General features: G+C 41.5%; 1 protein-coding gene across 2 annotated transcripts; it reads left to right on the top strand.

Moving 5' to 3' along the window:
• Positions 1 to 565: 565 nt before the first annotated feature.
• Positions 566 to 18,443, top strand: LZTFL1 (leucine zipper transcription factor like 1). 2 transcript variants are annotated; one of them, XM_082413907.1, is made up of 10 exons: positions 566 to 722; positions 6,270 to 6,394; positions 9,030 to 9,224; positions 10,743 to 10,803; positions 11,900 to 11,971; positions 13,255 to 13,320; positions 13,407 to 13,484; positions 15,873 to 16,049; positions 16,837 to 16,940; positions 17,995 to 18,443. In XM_082413907.1, the coding sequence occupies exons 1-10, from the start codon at positions 720 to 722 to the stop codon at positions 18,011 to 18,013; spliced, it is 900 nt and encodes a 299-aa protein (XP_082270033.1). In that variant the 5' UTR covers positions 566 to 719; the 3' UTR covers positions 18,014 to 18,443. The 2 variants fall into 2 exon arrangements, with proteins under 2 accessions (XP_082270033.1, XP_082270034.1); XM_082413908.1 differs by having other exon boundaries at positions 598 to 722; positions 6,274 to 6,394.
• The last annotated feature ends 1,444 nt before the right edge of the window (positions 18,444 to 19,887 follow it).

Below are 19,887 nucleotides of genomic sequence, written 5' to 3'. Positions count from 1 at the left end.
GATCTAGGCATAATAGTTTGAAATTCACTGCTCTTTCACCAATTCCGTTTGCAATTTTTTTTTTTTTTTAAGGAAAAAGGTGCTATATTAGACATTTTTACCAAGAATATAAGAGGGAAAAAATGGGAGCGGTGGGGAGTGAGTCGTTCAAAGCTCGATCCAGGAACCTGGCAGCACTGGTGCTGTTGGCCTATCTCGGCCAAGTAGGAACACTTGGGAGAGAAGAGAAGCAAGTCTGGGACGCCCCACGAGACCGTTAAAAGGTCGGGAGTCAACGGTCGAGGCCACGGCCCTCGGGGCCGCCAGGTCACAGGAAGTGCAGGACAAGCCCTGAGCAGCAAAGCAGACCCAGATGCCCCGCGGCTCCCGGGAGCGGTGGGGAGTCAGGCGGCCGCTCCACTTCCGTTACCATTGGCAACGGCGGCCTCCCCCAAAGTCAGCGTGGCACGGAAAGGAGGGACTTCCCGGCTCTGGGAGCAAATGCGCATGCGGCTGTCGGCCGGTCACAAGGCACTTCCTGTCGCGTGATCTTGAGGACCAATAAAAGTGCATAATTCCAGGGTCACGTGCGTCGGTTGCCATTAGCAACCGGAGGCTTCTAAACAACCCGCCCTCCCTCCGCGTCCTCTGCGGTCCAACCTACTTTGGAGACGCCGGGCCTGGCGAAGCTGCGCCTGGCCTCTCCCGCTTTTCCAGACCGCTGACTCCTGTCCGCCGCCATGGTGAGTAGCCGGCCGGGTAACCCGGACCGCGCCGAGGAGAGATACAGAGCCGGGGGCCCCGGAGTGATGCCCTGGCCTGTAGCGGGTCTGAGTCCGGCCCTGGGCCTCCCTGAGGAGGGGAGGCTGCGCCGGGTGCGAGAGGCTCTGTTAGCCTCGGCCGAAGCCCTTCCGGCATAATCCTAGGTGGAGTCCTCTCCTAGCAGCCGCGCTCCGCCGCGTCGCTTCATTCCTCGCCCCTGCTTGAGGTGCCCGGGCCAAGTCACTCTTCACAGGTGGCTAACGAAGAGAGCTGGAGGGAACCGGCTGCCAGCAGAAGGCTCAAAGCGGGATTCTCATTCGATTCCAAAAACTCCAAGTTTCTGCGCTCGCAGACACAGATACACACACACGCCCTTTGGCAGCATTACTTACGTTAACGAGCCGAGGAGGAAGAACGTGATTGACTACAACTTCCTGATGTGAGAGTGACTGTAAGAGTCCCAGCCCCTATTTTATAGCTGTGAAAACTTGAGTGACATTTCTTGTGTTTTGACCTGTTCAAAAGAAGGCACGTTTTTCCTGTATGCTAGAACATATCCCATTAATCACTCCAGCGTACACAGAATGCCAACTTAAATAGCAACCGTTCTTAGAAGAAGGCACAGTACTGAAGTGTTCAGAAAAAAAGATGACTCCAGGGTTGGGGGCACCACTGAAATGGGCTACTAAAATACCTCAGCAACCAGAATTCCTATTTAGCCCACGCTATGTCCCAAGCACTGTCTTGCAGCTGGGGGTACAGCTGTGAACAAAACAGACCGTTCCCTACCCTGCTTGAGCTTGTCCCTCTCATTCTCTTGATTTCCCTAAAATACCAGAAACAAGTTGAAAAAATGATGGTGATGTCACAAGAAGGTTGACATTTGCTCCCATTCTATCTTCTGTAATTCCTTTCTATCAATTTGCTTAACGACTGAGGTTTCGGAGTCAGGCTCAGTTTCTTCATTAGTAAATTGCAGATAATAAGTATACTTAGGTTGTTAAAATGATAAATGAGATAATGCATATAGAACAAATAGCCCAGTACCTGTTAAAATATTAAGCATTCAGTATATAATAGGTTTTATTAGATTGTGTTCATTTTTATCATTACATTTTCATCCTTATACTTCTCATAGTAAAGCTGTATATGGACTTTGGGGTATGGTCAGGAATAGGGAACCATTTCTGGTACCTTCACCACTCTCCCCTCACTTTATGGCACAATTTCAGGACACTAGCTTGGCAATGCTCTGGTAGGATTCTTGCTCTGTGTTTTAGCTTTTTTTTTTTAAATAGAATCTTTCTGCAGCAAAATTCAAACAAATTCTGGTTTCCCTATTTGGATACCTCCCACTATCTCTACATATTTTACAGCTGAACATCATATCTTCTCTGATTTAACAGCTGGCAAAACTGGTGTCAATGAGGTTAAGTGATTTGCTAACAGAAAGTTGCATAGCTAGGCTTAAATTTGGTTTTTAATCCAGTGCTTTCTCTACTTACACCATACATCAACCCATTCCTTTTTCTCTCTAATGATGTGATTTGTGTACATATAATGTACACATGTGCATATGGGGAAGCAAAGGTTTATGAGTGCTGTTTCCCGGGCTAATGCTATTTCTCCTACTGAACTCAGCTGCTTATTTCTGCTCCCTTTCTTCACTCCCATCGATTTTAGAGGAACTTTTCTGTCTTTTGTCCTAAAGTTCATCCTCAGTTTTTGTAATTTTTTCTTCTTGGTCTTGGGACAGTCAAGACTTTTCTTGACAGAAGAGAAAATAATTAACAGATTTGAATTGGCCACTTACTCTGCACAAGGCACTGTACGAGGAGCTGTGTGGTATAAGAAATGATTCATGCCCTCAGGAGCTTACAGTCTACTTGAAGGAGCGACACCTGGAAAAAAAGACTACTAATAGTACAAGGTAGTAATTAGTCTGTGGTGTTGCCAAATGAGTAGCAGAGGTGATATGTGCTAATTTTTGGAGGAAGGCATAGCTAGAGTTACTGAGGGCATATTGGGAGGCTTCACAGAGCAGGTAAAATAGGTTCGGTCTTGAAGGATGGGTAGGAATTTGGTGATTTTCTGGAGCATGCTCGTACTGGCTGGTGAGAGCCAATCGTGTGCATTTCTTCTCATCTCTGCATTCAGTGACATTACCTTGGTAGCTTGAAATCAGCCATGCTGGGAGTTTTTATACCACAGAAATCAGCAAGGGCCGCAAATCAGTTTCATACCCCCCCCACCCAAAAGCCTGTTGTTAAGCATTTACCAGCACACCACTGGGTTGGGTTCAGATTCTTGAATAAGAATGGGGAGGTACTTTTAGTCAAGGATTGGGGTAATGAGAGTGAAAGTATAAGCAGGAAATGTTAAATCATGCTTCTGATGAGCAGACTAGTCTGACTGAAGTAGAGTGTCCTTACGGTAGAATCCTGGGAAATGGGGTTAGAGAAGGAGTTTGGGGAGTGTGGAGGCCTTATGAATTTAACACTATAAACAAGGAAGAATAATTGAAAATTTGTTTATGGGATTTTTTTTTAGCAAGATGTGACATTGTTTTGAGTTATTTCCAATTGTAGGATATTCTTGCCCATACTTATGTGACTATAAGAGATAACGTCTTTTCTAATGTAGGTATTCAGTTCTTTTTTCAAATGCCTGGTGGAGATCTGTCTTGTTGTGAGTCACAACCCAGGTGCATATGCAACTATAACATGTTTGTGTTCTTTTAGTTATTTAAACTCTGACATTTTCCAAAAAGGATTTAAAACAGCCAAGGTGAGTGGGGGCTGTGGAGTTAGATTGCCTGGTTCAGATGCCTGCTCTCCCACTTACCTATTCAGTAGCATAGAAAATATTTCTTCTCTGTATCTCAGTTTTCTATCTGTAAAGTTGGTTGTTGTTTTTTTTTTTAATTAATTAATTTATTATTTATTTATTTTGGCTGCTCCGGGTCTTAGTTGTGGCGTGCAGGATCTAGTTCCCCGACCATGGATCGAACCCAGGCCCCCTGCATTGGGAGCATGGGGTCCTACCCACTGGACCACTAGGGAAGTCCCTGTAAAGCAGGTTTATACTACCTTTATCATAGGGTTGTATTGAGGATTAAATGCGGTCATGCCTGGCACATTGTAACCTCTGAATGACTTTTAGCTGTTATCATCATTACTATTATTTTTTCTAACGTTCGACATTAGTTCAGGGAGGTGGCTAATAATCAGTATAAACCAAAACGAAAGAAACTTCTTTCCATTCACTTTGTCTAGCTCTAAGGCAAGATCTTAGTTACCATTTTAATCAAATAAGGTAAAGTCTTGAAATTTAAGGTAAGTACATATCTCAAATGTGTTGGTTTACATTGGTCAAAATACCTCAACTGGTTGTTCTGAAACATTAGTCTACTGGATAAATGACCATTAGAGAACATCGTAATATCTTGGGTAAGTCTTAAATTATTGAACTTTAACATCTTGAATTGTAGAAATATTAAAAACAATGTGGGGGAGAAAAAGACTTGGTAGAGCCGTTCATCATGCGGTTGGGGGTACACGTCTGTAGGCCAGCCTGTTACATTTGAGAGTCAGATGCATATAGGTAACAGTTGACACCTTGAGATAGATCATGTCATCAAGGAGAGGATATAGAATGACAAGAGTAAGGGTCCCCAGGCAGGGCCCTGGGAAGTACAGCTACTTAAGAGGCAAGCCCAAGAGGAGCCTACAGACGAGATCAAGAAGGGAGGTGGGGTTAGCAGCCAAAGAATGGAGCAGGTCAGTGGACAGCAAAGCATCAGCCACGGTAGTTGGATTTGTTATTAAGAAGTTGCTGGTGAGCTTTGCAAAGGCAGTTTGAACAGCATATAGAATGGAGACAGCAAGAGTAGAAGGGAAGTAGAGAAATGCAGCAGTAGCTGGAGGGAATTTCTGGTTTTGTATTTTTTTAGCATGAATGAGATTTATGTACACAGTCTTCTCTATAGTCCGAGGGGAAGAAGAAACCTATAGAGAGTTGAGACGGGGAGTAATTGGTTAAATAAAGTCCCCCAGGAGCTTGAAAGAGAACAGATTAAGGCCACAATGGAGTGACCTTCAAAAAGAGGAACTCTTTCACTTCACTTGTCAGGCACATATTTGTTGTATGCCAGGCACTATGAGTCGTCCCGGGGACACTCAGGGAACCAGAGGGACAAGGTCATGGCCCTTGTAGACTTCTGTTCTCAGGAAATGGAAACTGCTGAGAGGAGGCAAGGATGTATGTGGGTGCAGCAAAACCATGGTGCGGGGCTTGGGGGGTGAAGGAGGCCATGCCCAGTAACCTTGGTGCTGGCCTCCACAATGCAGCCCAACACTGTGCTGAGAATGAGAGTTAGACCTTTGTCTCCCATAGACAGGTTATTCTTAAAATAAAGATAATCCTGACTTATTCAGTCCCCTGCATTAGATGTTCACTTTTATAATTTCCTTCTTTAATTTTCAGTATAGCTATAAAATGAAAAAGCTTCATCAATTTCTAGCTTATAGTTGTCAAGCTCTCATCCAGTTTAAAATCAAGACCAATTAGTGGCTATTTCAAAACCAAATATATTTTTTAAAGCTGTATGAGATGGGATAAGGTTAAGTTGCTGTAATAGAGATTGAAAAAAAAAAGAAAAAAAAAACAGTGCCTTAAAGAATACAGAAGTTTGGGCTTCCCTGGTGGCGCAGTGGTTAAGAATCTGCCTGCCAATGCAAGGGACACGGGTTCGAGCCCTGATCCGGGAAGATCCCACATGCCGCAGAGCAACTAAGCCCATGAGCCACAACTACTGAGCCTGCATGCCACAACTACTGAAGCCCGCGTGCCTAGAGCCCATACTCTGCAACAAGAGAAGCCACTGCAATGAGAAGCCTGCGCACCGCAACAAAGAGTAGCCCCCGCTCGCCGCAGCTAGAGAAAGCCTGGGCACGGCAACAAAGACCCGACGCAGCCAAAAATAAATAAATTTATTTAGAAAAAAAAAGAACTAATATTGTAACAAATTCAATAAAGATTAAAAAAAAAAAAGAATACAGAAGTTTATTTCTGTCATGCTTAACAGCCCTCTCACTGCTCATCACAGTTAGGTACGAGGGTCAGTGCTGCTCCACAAAGTCATTCCAGGGGTGCCAGTCCCTTTCAGCTTGCTGCTCCCCCGGCCCCCGGGGCGTTGTGCTGTCCGCATGGTTCAGCGGAGTCACCACCCCCAGGTTTCAGAGAGATAGGGTGTGGCAGAGGTGTGCCCCATGTCTTAAGTCCCAGGCTTTAGAAATAGCTCTTATTCTTCTGCTCACATCCATTGCTGAGAAGTAGTCATGTGGCCACACCTGGCTTCACGGAGGGCTGGGGAGTGTTTTCTAGTTGGGCAGCCATGTGTCTGGGAAGACGGGAAGAACAGAATTTAGCGGACATCTTCCAGTCTCCACCACAGGATAACCTGTATGTTTTCATTGTTGGTTCCTTTATTATATCTTCAAGACTAACAATTAAATTCTTTCTTTCAGGCAGAGTTGGGTCTAAATGAGCACCATCAAAATGAAGTTATTAATTACATGCGTTTTGCTCGTTCAAAAAGAGGCTTGAGACTCAAAACTGTAGATTCCTGCTTCCAAGACCTCAAGGAGAGCAGGTATCAGAGAATTCTAAGGAAACCCAGTGGGAAGGAACATGGATCCCTTCTGGTGGCCAGTATGGGGGTGCTGTAGCAGAGAGGCCTTACAAACCATTGCCAGGATATCATGATCAATTATTCATTGAGAGCAGCTACACTAAGCCTTATGGATATGTGAAGCTCAAGAAATCAGACTGTGGTGGGAGCAGTCTATTACTAAACATGCATATAATGATAATTGAGGAATTGCAAAGTTTCAGAAGGGCAGTCAGGAAATTGTGAAGTGCTTGTGGGTTAAAGATTGGCTTGCTGTATTAAAGATTCCAGAACCTTCATTACTTGAGTTATTAATTAAAAGATTAGAGCCATAAGACATGGCAGTTAGCAAGAAAACACCTATGCAGTTTATATTGAAGAATTAGAAGAAGAGAAAACAGCAGGAAACCATGAAAAGCTTGCTGACTAGTACCAAAATTATTAGTTGATTTGTAGCAAGAGATGATAATTAGTTTAGTTGGACCAATAGTGGAAGATAATAAAAGTCCATAGAAAATTTAGTAATAGAGGATAGTAGGGAAGCCAACCAAAAGGACTGAATAATAAAGAGACATCAGATTACCTGGGGATCAGATTTTGGCACACTTAAATGTCAAGACATAAATGAAAAAGGTCTCCAAGTGATCTGTAACTGTGATAAAGTCATTAACTTCACTCAGTAGCAGAGACCATCAGCTGTAGACTGTTACCTGTTCGAGCCATTATTCTAATCTGATAATCTGGCTTCCTAACCCACAGCAGAGGTAAGCAGCAATCTGATTGGTGAGTCTGTGAGACAGCCAGAGAAGGTACCCATTATTTACTTTATGCATTGGAGTACCTTAATTGCTGTTCATAATAATGAACTTGGGTTGCTCAAAAAAACAAAACAAAACATATTTTTAACCAGATTTGCTTTGTTCTATTAAAGAATATAGAAAGATTGTTAATATATTTAATAAGGACTTGCATCAAAAATAAAGTTTTAGTTTTTTTAGAGTGGTTAAATTCTGCTGGGTAAATGAAACGTTAAAGAATGGTAAATCAAATAAAAGTTTGGTGTAACTCCCTTCGTTATGTCCTTTTGGAATGATGGAGAAGATGACCTGAGGTCGGGGCTGTAGCTCTTCATCTGCTGAGCATCTGAGGGATAAAAGACTTTGAGGCTGGAGGCAGGGAGCGGAGGAGACTGTGTTACTATAAAACTGTCATTGATCGTAGGAGGCATGCGTGGAAGCTTTCTCAAGAATTCAGCTGTTGGGCATGTTCCTGAGATTGTTGGAAATGATTGTGGAGTTGGGACCATGGGCAAGTCACCGCCACCTTCTGAGCCTGTGTTCCATCTGTGAAGTGAGGGAATTGAAGAAAATGGCTCCAGAGTTCCCTTCCAACACAAACGTTCTCTGTGGAAGAGTCGATCTTTAATCCTTCTGATGATGATGTTTGTTTTCAATGGAGCTTTAATTAAGTTAGGGTTTTTTTTCTTTTGGGTCTCAAGAATGCTAAGAGAAGCAATATATAATTACCATTGATTTTCTCATAGGCATTTACTAACATGTGAATGGTCATTCAGTCATTGAAATGCTAGACAAATGATATAAAGAAAGGAGAAATTACACCTCTCAGGTGACTTATGAAATAATTAAATGTGATAAAACGAATTTTAGGGGAGATTAAAGTTAAAAATTTTTCACTGAAAAGCTAAAGAAAAAAGTAGATAGTTTGGGGAATGTTTCTGAGCACGTACTTGTATTAAAGGATGTGCACATTTGAAGAGTGAACCACAGTTTAATCATTTAAATAGACATCAAAAATTAATTGAGCTTAAATTATTTTCAAACTGTTTTATTAATAAAGAAGATAATTTCCAGAGAGACTTTCACTAAACCCTTTAATCCCTTAGATCAGGGGTCCCCAACCCCTGGGCCACGGACTGGTACCGGTCCGTGTCCTGTTAGGAACTGGGCTGCACAGCAGGAGGTGAGCGGTGGGCGGGCGAGCAAGCGAAGCTTCTGTATTTACAGCCGCTCCCCTTCACTTGCATAACCGCCTGAGCTCCGCCTCCTGTCAGATCAGCAGCGGCATTAGATTCTCATAGGAGCGCGAACCCTACTGTGAACTGTGCATGCGAGGGATCTAGGTTGCGCTCTCCTTATGAGAATTTAATGCCTGATGATCTGAGGTGGAGATGAGGCAGTGATGCTAGCGCTGGGGAGCAGCTGCAAATACAGATTGTCATTAGCAGAGAGGTTTGACTGCACAGAGACCATAATAAATCAATTGCTTGCAGACTCATATCAAAACCCTATCAGTGAGTGGCAAGTGAAAACAAGCTCAGGGCTCCCACTGATTCCGCATTATGGTGAGTTGTATAATTATTTCGTTATACATTGCAATGTAATAATAAGAGAAATAAAGTGCACAATAAATGTAATGAGCTTGAATCATCCTGAAACCATCCCCCCACCGCCAACCCCCAGTCCATGGAACAGTTGTCTTCCACAAAAGGTTGAGGGCCGCTGCCTTAGATGACATGATGTGGGTTTCTTAGTTTTGTTTTACTTGTGAATAGTTGTTGTTGTTTATCCAGAGGTTTTGGATTGTGGTTGTTTTTCAGGCTGGTGGAGGAGACCTTCACCATAGATGAAGTCTCTGAAGTCCTGAATGGGTTACAGGCTGTGGTCCACAGCGAGGTGGAGTCTGAGCTCATCAACACGGCCTACACCAATGTGCTACTTTTGCGGCAGCTTTTCTCACAAGCTGAGAAGTGGTACCTCAAGCTACAGACAGACATCTCTGAACTTGAAAACAGGTACTAAAATTTGTATCCACAATTATGACAATAGAGGCCCAAGCATTAAGAGTTAAGAGTTAGTGAATATCTTTGCTGCTTTGCTTGGGCCTGGTGTGTGAGAAAATTTGGGTAAGGTAACAGCAGAGCATCCAGTTACTAAGTGATCTCTTAGGTGCCGCTCAGCATCCTCTTCAAAATGCCCTGTTTCCACTATTCCTAGGTGTTATAAAGGCCTCTGAGATTTATGAGATTGCTCTTAAGGCTATAATTAATTATTCCATATGGTATCTCTGGTTAGCCTGATCAGTATTATAATAAGTCTTCAGAGATAGGTCAACTAATTATTATTATTATTATGAAACAGTTGAAAAGTTAATTCAAATACCATCAAATCACACTTAGTAGTATTGGAAGTTTATTTCTAGATAATTGCATTAAAATTATATACTGATCTTTAAAATAGGGAAAGTAAAAAAAAAAGTTTTATTATCTGAACTATATCAAAAAGCTCATTAATTTTTTAAAAATATGGTAAAATCAATGAAATTGAAACTCAGTCTAAGAAAAGTCATGCCAGAGATCCGGAAAGACTGATATCGAGCCCAGGGGCCGTTTGCTAAGCACAGGTGCAGTGCAGCTTGCGGACAGCGCTTAACAACACTGGCTGTGGCCTCGGGTAGGGAAGGAAACCATTTAGCTTCACCAACTGTCAGTAGATAACTGGTGAGAAAACTTTGAGAAACTGACCTATTAAGAAGCTTAGGAGAGTAGTTACTGCCATTCACTCTGTAAAGTTTTGTATAGTCAAGCCCCCAGGTACCTTTGCAAATAAAAGGAAATGTTCAGGTGGATCACCCCCAAACCATCTGTCTTCCTTGAGAATTTACCATACTCTTTTTCAGTAGATGTGAACTAATTTTATTTTTCCGAGGCTACTCTATTAAAATCAGTTTTCCTTGAACCTCTACTAGCTAACAATGTGTATTATAGAGCAATTTCCCATTAGCACCTCAAAAATACAGTGTTGACTACAAATTTCAGACATAGTTGTATTAACATTGTAATTTAGTTCTAGCGATTATATTGTACACTCAGTAGGTACAAAATAGTAGGTGCTATGGAGATTCAAATTTGAGTGCATGGAACTTAGGTTCTCGACCATTAGTAACTAAATATCATTTTTGATGTGAAGTTTTGTTCATCTTGCTCTGTTGTTTCTGGCATGTAATAGATTGGTACCAGTGCTTTTATTCTTCTTCTTTTTTTTCTTTTTAAATTTTATTTATTTATTTATTTGGCTGTGCCAGGTCTTAGTTGTGGCACGCAGGATCTTTGTTGTGGCGTGCGGGATCTTTTTTTAGTTGCAGTGTGCAGGATCTAGTTCCCTGACCAGGGATCGAACCTGGGCCCCCTGCATTGGGAACACAGAGTCTTAACCGCTGGACCACCAGGGAAGTCCTGCTTTTATTCTTCTTGTGTGTATGATACAAATCTATTCTAAACAAATATTTTTTCATATTTGTTTTTGTCTTCAAGAGAATTATTGGAACAAGTTGCAGAATTTGAAAAAGCAGAATTTACATCTTCAAATAAAAAGGTAATTTTTGGTCCTTATAAATCCATACCTTAATAGCCAGTGTTTAAAATCCTCAAGTTGCTCAGAGCATTCAGAGATTAAAGTGAGAACTCTCAAGGAAAAGCATTCAACTCAAGAGCAGAATTCCAAGCTTGCCTCTCAGATTTTTAGGTGAAAGAAGATAAGTTTTGGAAGTAACTATGAAAAACTCGTTTTTGTCTACTACCTCACACACGCATGCGCATGCACACGACTTCCCTGCAGTCCACCCGCCTCCCAGCCATGCAAGCTCTTCACTCAGGTGATGCGGAGCACAGGCTTTGGGGGCATGCATCCTGGCACTGTCACCCCTCAGCTGTGCGACCTCGAGCAGGTTACCTGAGGCGGCTGAGCCTCGTTCCCCTCATCTGTCAAGTGGAGACAGTACTAGTAGTTACCTGCTTGTCTCTTTAATCATTCTCATTACCTGCAGTGACCACTTAGCATTCCATTGTGTAGATGCACCATAAATCCTCTGTGGTGTTACATAGTAAAACACTGCCAAGATCAATCCATGAACATACATGGACAAAACAATTTTCTAATTATTCCTTTGGAACATATTTCTAGCTAAGAAATTTCTAGGTCAGAGGGCATGAATTGTTTTGTTTTAATGCATATTGCTAAACTGCCAGAATGTTTGTGTCAAGTTACTCATCTGTAATGTAGTTTACCTAAATCCTCATCATTATTACAGTTTTTCTGGGGTTCATGCAGAAATCTCTGTTTTAGCTCCCACAGTTTAAAATCCCAGTCCCTAGGTACTAGGATCTTTATCGGCTCTGGCTTTGAGCACCTTCCCTCCCTCCTTTCTCTTCCACCTGTTTTGTTTTTTGTTTTTTTTTAAAGATACAAGGAGGATGGGTTTCGTTTTTATCTCTAATTTGCATTGGGCACTGTGGGCCAGGCACTGTCCTAAGCACTAGGACGTAGCAGAGATCCAAACCAATGAAAATCTATCTGACATCTCAGTGAATATGTTTGCACAGTGTCTTCCACTTAGAAAGTACAAGCGTTCAGTGATTACACGTGCTTTATTCAGTGGTGATTTCAGTTTGGTTTCTTTGTTTTGTTTCAGCCCATCATAGATAACATAAAGCCAAAACTTGCTCCACTTAATGAAGGTGGAACAGCAGAACTCCTAAACAAGGTAATGTTGCCATCATTTTGAGAAATGGCTAACACTCTAAGGATGTATGCTCACTGCCTGCACAGCTCTAGGGTAGAGAGACTGGGTGGAAGGTGTTGATTCAGGCTTTGGTCCACTGAGGGTAATGAGCCCATCGCAGTAGTTGTACTTAATGGTACCTGGTGGGCCAGAAGAGGGCACACTTAACTCCCAGAGAGGCTGAAGCAGCTCTTGGTTGCATCTTTTCATAATGAAGTGAAGAGCATAGAATTTTGGAAAGTGTTTATTGATGGACATTTGAAGTTTATGAGCTGTGATAACAATGAAGGGATTTTTTTAATTAAGAGGTTTATAAAGATTAATTACTGATATACAACTATTTTTCATGACTCTTATGTTCTCAACATTATGCTAGATATTGTTACATAAAAAGAAAAGTAATACCTGGCCTTTTGCCCTCAAAAACCTTGTAGTCTCATTGGGAAGGGGTAACTAATATTCTAGAAACAGAGACAGCAGACTGCTAACCTGTGTGCCACAGTTGCCACTAACCTGGTGCCAAAGGTGCCACAGGGTGGCAGAGAAGACACAGTTCCGTGTGGATAAGAGTAGTTGAGGACAGGCTCTTGGGTAAGGTGGTGCCTGAGCTGGGCTGAAAGGTGTAGACAGATTGAATTGTCAGAGGGAAGAGAAATGGTATGGCCAGCAGAGGAACAGAGTGGGCAGCAGTCAGAGGCAGAGAGGGGGCTGGCATGCCTTGGAGCAGAGTGCAGGCTCTCCGGCTGGGCGATGCTGCGTGTGCTGGGGTATAGTAAGAAGTGAGACTGCACTGACAGGTGCTGCTTGTGATGGAGCTGCTGATGAGCAAGGCCCTTGGACCTCAGCTCAGCTGGAACCACTTAGGGGCTGGGCACAGGGTATGGAATGATGAAGATTGTGTCTTGAGGATAAGCGGCAAGTGGTGTGCAGTGTAGGCTGAGAACAGACCCAAGGGTTGCAGGATCAGCTAGGTGAGAGATGGCAGGGGAGGGGGACTTTGCAAAAAGGCTGAGAGTAGAGGGCTGCAAAAAGCCTGAGAGACTGCGAAAGAAGGAACTAGAAGTCTTAGAGCCAGAGATGACTCATAGGTGTTGAGGCTGGTGGGCTGGGTAAAACTGGAATATTACCAGTAACCAGGGCATGCAGACTTGAGCTTTTATGTAATTTAAATTTAATATAAAAATTAAATTTTTAAGTGAAACAAATAATTTCAAGGATTAAAAATACTTTGGCTAACATAATAAAACTTGAATTTACTCACAAAGGAAATTTTAAGACTTCAAGAAGAGAATGAGAAATTAAAGTCGAGGCTGAAGACCCTTGAAACACAGGTAACCGAGAAATACTTTAACAAAATTATTGAAAGAGTTACTTACAGACTAAATACTGAATGTATTGTGTTTAATCTTGATTATAGGCAACAAATGCATTGGATGAGAAGTCAAAACTAGAAAGAGCACTGCAAGATTTACAGCTTGATCAAGGAACTCAAAAGGTAAAATCAGTTTTAGCATTTTCACATTTTCTAGATGATCAAGTTATAAACTTATATTAAGTCTTAGCTACTATCGATATTATGCCCCACCGCCAGCCACTCCCTGAGAGGGAGGCCACCACTGTAGTTCTGCATCGAGACAAACTTGTCCAGGAAAGGCCAGGTGAGAGCCTGTTGAGGGCAGTGGGGGCAGATACACAGCTCACATGCTTCACATGTCCCAGAGCCCATTGGCATATGAGATATGCTTAAATTTATTTTTTAAAAGTTCTTCTCCCTTTCACTTTGCCCTTCCAATTACAACGGGAAGAAAGGAAGAGTTTTTAGTTATTATTGTACAGAACTTATTATTACGTAAGTTTCCCTTCAGTGAGTATGACAAAACAGAATGAATTTACTAGTCATGCATCTTCTAATCCACCTATATCTAGCTGTGCTTGTGTAATACAGTGAAATCCAGTGTTGAAGTTCTCCAAGCTTGTCTGAATGGAATGACTGAGTATCACTCCGCCCTGGAAGTCATCATGTGCACAGTTCTGCCTCCTTTGGCCTTTCCATTGAGATTAGATGCTGTAATAGGATCCTGTCAGCAGGACCATTTGAGTGAATTTTCATTGCAGCACTGGCTTTTCTAGTGGTTGTAGTGCCATTGTAAATGTCTACTAAACAATCCCCAAACTTACTTCATTAGACTTTGGTTATACTTTTTCTATGGCAAATTTCAAACATATACAGGAGTAGAGAGAATAGTGTAATGCACCCCAGGTACTCATCACTCTGCTTTACCAGTCAGTCATCAAGACATGGCCAGTCTGGTTTCATATTTACCTCTACTTTCTTCTCCCTTTCCCCATGTTTTTTGTTTTTTTAAATTAATTTATTTTTTGGCTGCATTGGGTCTTTGTTGCTGTGCACAGGCTTTCTCTAGTTGCAGTGAGCACGGGCTTCTCATTGTGGTGGCTTCTCTTGTTGCGGAGCACGGGCTCTAGGCGCGCAGGCTTCAGTAGCTGTGGCACGCAGGCCCAGTAGTTGTGGCTCGTGGGCTCAGTAGTTGTGGCTTGCGGGCTTCAGAGCGCAGGCTCAGTAGTTGTGGCACACGAGCTTAGTTGCTCCGCGGCATGTGGGATCTTCCCGGACCAGGGCTTGAACCCGTGTTCCCTGCATTGGCAGGCAGATTCTTAACCACTGCGCCACCGGGGAAGTCCCCCGCCATGTTTTTTTGAAGCAAGTCTCAGACATTACATTATTTTAGCTGTAGGTATTTTTTAAATAAAAGGATGCTTCTTATATGGCTAAAACAAAAGGAAATATGTATGATTTTCAATCATTATATACCAAGGACCATAAATTTGTAAAACAGCTAAATACTCCAGAACAGCTTTATAGTTTCTCAGAAGTAAACCAGTTGCCAAGATTTTCGGAAAGCCGTTTTAAAAGCCATTGAAGGCTTTGCTCCAATTTTACTTTTAAGATTTGGCAAAAGCACAGAACGAGAGAAAGCCCTTGCACAGAAACAAAGACCCAACACAGCAATCAATCAATCAATCAATCAATAAATAAAATTTTAAGAAAAAGATTTGGCAAAAGCGAAATGTGTACAGGCCTTCACTAGATGCAGTGAAATAAAATCTTTTTAAAAACCAGATTTCAAAAATAAGTAAGGAATTCTTCTTTTGTTGATAGTAGTGCTTCATCTTCATAGTTAGCAATTACAGACCATTTTCCTGTCAATATAACTTTTGTCTTTTATAAATTTTATCTAGTTAAAAACATGATCCAGGTGGAGAGAAGATCCAGCTGCTTATATTACACTGACGAAGTGTACAAATATGTGCATATCGAATTAATGTAAAAAACTTAAAATCTTGTAAATTTAGCAAGCCATATAATCAGTAAGCATTAATTAGGCTCTCATAATATTGTAAAACATGTCTGTTACATTTTTTGTATAAATTGTATTAATTTTATTATTTTTCCATCTGTATCATTCAGAATTCTTCACCAGGATTTTTTACCTTGACTTTTCAAAAATGAAGCCTATTTGCCACCCCAACTCTGGGAAACACAATCTTGTCAAATTTAGGATCCCACCTCTCTTGTTCCTCTTTTGGAATTCCAGCAGTTCATAAATCATATTTTACATACTTGGAAATCAGTGACCACTGAGTGTCTGCTGTGCTCAGGACACAGTGCACTGGGTGCTGAGGGTGAACTGGGTGTGCTGGTGTCCTCACTGGGCTGCAGTGGCAGAGAAGGCTGGCGGGGGATGCTGACATGCACACGCAACACACAGCATCATCTGTTCCCATCACCTGTGATGCTGAATCTAAAGCAGCTACTATTTAGTATGTCAGCATGAAATCATGTGAGTGTATGTATTTTTCATAGGATTTTATAAAGGCCCAAGACTTGAGTGACTTGGAAAACACAGTTGCTGCTTTAAAGAGTGAGTTTCAGAAGACACTTAATGACCAGACAGAAAACCAGAAGTCCCTGGAGGAGAGTCTAGCGACGGCCAAGCATGACCTACTCAGGGTGCAGGAGCAGCTGAGCATGGCTGAAAAGGTCAGATTTGTCTGTTTATATCCGATTAAGTGATGAATGCAGTATAACTAAGGGAAACGTTGGACAACTACAGATCCACTTCATTTTTTGTCAAGGTATTAGGCAATTTGTGTTCTAAAGAGTTATCATTTGGGGACACTGAGATTCTTCCATCTTTGGCACTAAAATATCTGTGATAATAAAAACCTACACTCCTTCCTGTTCTATAGTAAATACTCCACTGAGGGTGGCGTACACCCGGCACCCTGAACGCCCATTTTGCTCTTCCTGATCATCCCTCTTACAGTCTGGCAGAGGGATGGGTGGCTTTTTTCTAAAGGGTTCTATACCTTTTTCTTAATTTATATGAGATATGTGGAGTACTGGTTTTTTCGCTTTAGGGGTTAGACTCTTAAGAATATGGGAGCTAAGATGTCATTAAATTTAAAATCCTCCTCTTCAAATACTGGCAGTATTTTGGGATTTGGAAAAAAGAGCATGCTTATTTTACCTGAAAATGAATTTACTTTTTCAAATAGATTTCCCATGTCTATGGCATAGTATGTTTGAGTTATTTGCTAATATTGTACTTGGGAAATGTTACTATTTTATTAGCTTCCCATTTGAAAGAATGTATTTTTAAAGTTTGAATGGTCTTAATTTTATATAAGTATATATTTTTTTAAATTAGAAAATAAAATAAGCAGAATATTAGTAAAATTAGGGCAAAAATATATATTTTCATCAGATGTGTTATTTCTTTCCTTAACTATTTGTTAGTAATGGACTGACATTTTTCACTATGCAGGAATTAGAGAAAAAATTCCAACAAACAGCAGCTTATCGAAACATGAAAGAGATTCTCACCAAGAAGAATGACCAAATCAAAGACCTGAGGAAAAGATTGGCAAAGTAAGCCGTACTGATCCTGTCTCTCGGATCGTCTCCCTGCTGGGTTGATGTCTGTCCTTCATTAAGTCTAACCTTGTGTCTGGAGAGGTCAGGCTGGTGGGGAGTTGCTCTGTCATTCAGTCCAGAAGCCTGTGTCTGAGGAAGGCAGAGGGGCTTTGGCCAGGCCTCATCTGTAACACCCACCAGGGTTTCTTTTCCGGTTCAGCCGAACCTTTCGCCTCACACAGGGCTACGCTAGGCTCCTGTGGCCGGGGATTCTCTTAGCAGGGTATTGGACAGAAACCACAGCAAACACACAGGGCAGCACTGGGCATTTCTCCTCAGTGGTGTGCTTGCTGCAGCCCACAGCCTGATCATACTGTGCTCTCACATGACAATTTAGGTGCTAGAAAATGAGGTCCATGTGTGGGTGCCAGAGCCAGCGTGGCTTAGAAGTTCCATGTCCCACATAGGACCAGTGTCTTTGGTCCAGCCACGTGATACCCAGGCAGGGACACGTCCAGGAGGGAGGGATGTATAGTTGTTCACAGTTCTCCTGGTCCAGATGGAGTCTTCTAATCGGGGTCATTTCTGTCATCAGTGGTTCTGCCTGGAAACTCAGCTGACATTTTACCTTTATCAGGGTTCCAGGGTACCAGAGCTAGAAAGTGAATCCCAGATCATACTTTTCTTTAGAGAAGAGGGTCTGTTAACCCTGTACTCACAAAGCCATATCAGCTGTTTGTGTCCATCAGGCCATCGATTAGATAATTACCGCCGAATCCCTAATCTACTAAGCTATCACAGATCTAGATGCCACATGTAGAAACTTGGAACCTGAAGGTATCTCAGCAGTTATCTGGTCCATTCTCCACCTGTGGCAGGAATCCCCTGAGTCACCCTCGTCATGCCTTGAATGTATCTGACTTCTACTGTAGCAGTGATTTTAAGTGAAAAATGCAACATTACTGGTTTAGTCACTGGAGATGTTTCAAGTAAACTTACTCGGTAACAACAACAACAACGAAAAGTATCATGACATTATGCTGTTAATTTAATATATATCTCTTTCCAGATATGAACCTGAAGATTAAAAACTGAAGAAGATTTCATCTGGAAGCTGCCACAACATGAAAGTACAAGCTGTTTCTCACCTCAGGCACGTATTTGAAGCAGTTTCTTGTATTCCCTCTCTTTATTTTTCTAATATTTAGACTTTGCTTCTAATATTTAGAACTAGAGTTCCTATTTCAGTTACCTAATTGAGAAGAGAGAAAACCTACTGACTGATTCTGGCCTGTCATCCCAAACACCTCTCTGCTGAGTGCTCCAGAATCTTAGTTCAAATGCAGTGAGAATTCTTTATAGTAAAGAAGAGGCTTATCCTTCTGCATTAGTGTAAAGAGCACACCTTTTCAATAAATGTTAAAGCTAGCATCGTCTATACTTGTGCATTCCCCAGAGTAAAAGTGTAGAATTATTAAAGACAGTTATTACAAATAAACCTTATTTTTTAACATGAAATCTAATTTGTTTTCTCTATGTGATCATCAAAAAAATATGAATTTATTGAAAATGTGAATACCATCTATTATAGGCATCATTTTTACCAATTATAATGAAAATTAACAGTGAACATGAGGGTTTGGTTAACTCCTTCGGTCTCTCTAGCTAAATGCTGAGGAGGGTCAGACATTTTTTGCAGCATAACTTAGGAGTCCGTATTACTAAAGGAGAAGGCAGAGCCATCCTGTACTTATACAGTTAAGAAAGTATCTGGATTCAGAATAAATGTAATCTTTATACTTCAGTTTCCAGAATATTCTTTTAAATTATATGTTAAATGAGAACACTTTTTTTTTAATATAAATTTATTTATCTTATTTATTTATTTTTGGCTGCATTGGGTCTTTGTTGTGGTGCGTGGGCTTCTCATTGCGGTGGCTTTTCTTGTTGTGGAGCACAGGCTCTAGGCGTGTGGGCTTCAGTAGTTGTGGCTCATGGGCTCTAGAGCACAGGCTCAGTAGTTGTGGTGCATGGGCTTAGTTGCTCCATGGCATGTGGGATCTTCCCGGACCAGGGATCGAACCCGTGTGCCCTGCATTGGCAGGAGGATTCTTAACCACTGTGCCACCAGGGAAGCCCCGAGAACACTTTTTAAAAAACCTCTATTTAACATAAATCAGTCACCAGACCTCAGATTCAACTTTTGATTATAGTTTATTTATTTTTGTGCATCTACAGTAACTGCATTTTCAAGAGGTTTTGATTACATTTCCATTGGTCCTGCTTTTTCTTGTATGATTTTGGATAAATCATTAGAAGTTAGGTATCATATCTGCACTTGTGTAATGCAACAATATACTCTAAGGATAAACAAAATAAAGACCATAAAGCAATAATGCCTCAGAAGGAAAGTACTTACTTTTAACACATTATTTAGAAAGTAATTACTCCCACTTCCAAAAGCAGAGTGTCACACCCTAAATGAATGCCGTCTGCTAAGAAAGGTCATCCCACTTCCACAAATGAAAATTTTATTCACCAGGAAGAGTTTACTGATCCAAGGATAAGACTTCTTGATATCTTTATTCAAGCTCTTAATACTAGCCTTGAATTTGTTGTTTTTCTTGTAGGTTTTATATTAAAGTACTGAAGGAACAAATGATGAAGGGTAAGATAATTTCCCCCCAAAAGGACACAGAAGGCAGTCTTAAAAAGATGAATGAATGAGAGAAGGGAGGGGAGAAGATCCACTAACAAGCCAGCACTTACTGCATAGTCGTTCCTCACCCATCCCTCACTATTCAGGTCACTCATTGGGTGCTGTGTCCTTTTAGAGCTTTCACTGAGGGTTCCAGTCTCACCCCATATTTCTTTAGGCAAAAATTGATTCTGTCTCTGAAAACTATTCCATTATTTATGGACCAGAATATTCTGTGTAATTCAGAAACAGACCTCTTTAAAT

The sequence above is a fragment of the Balaenoptera physalus genome (assembly GCF_965194825.1).
Source record: "Balaenoptera physalus genome assembly, chromosome: 11".
Taxonomy (NCBI): Eukaryota; Metazoa; Chordata; class Mammalia; order Artiodactyla; family Balaenopteridae; genus Balaenoptera; species Balaenoptera physalus.
The sequence above is the reverse complement of the archived record's forward strand: the minus strand, read 5'-3'. Positions and strand labels throughout refer to the sequence as shown.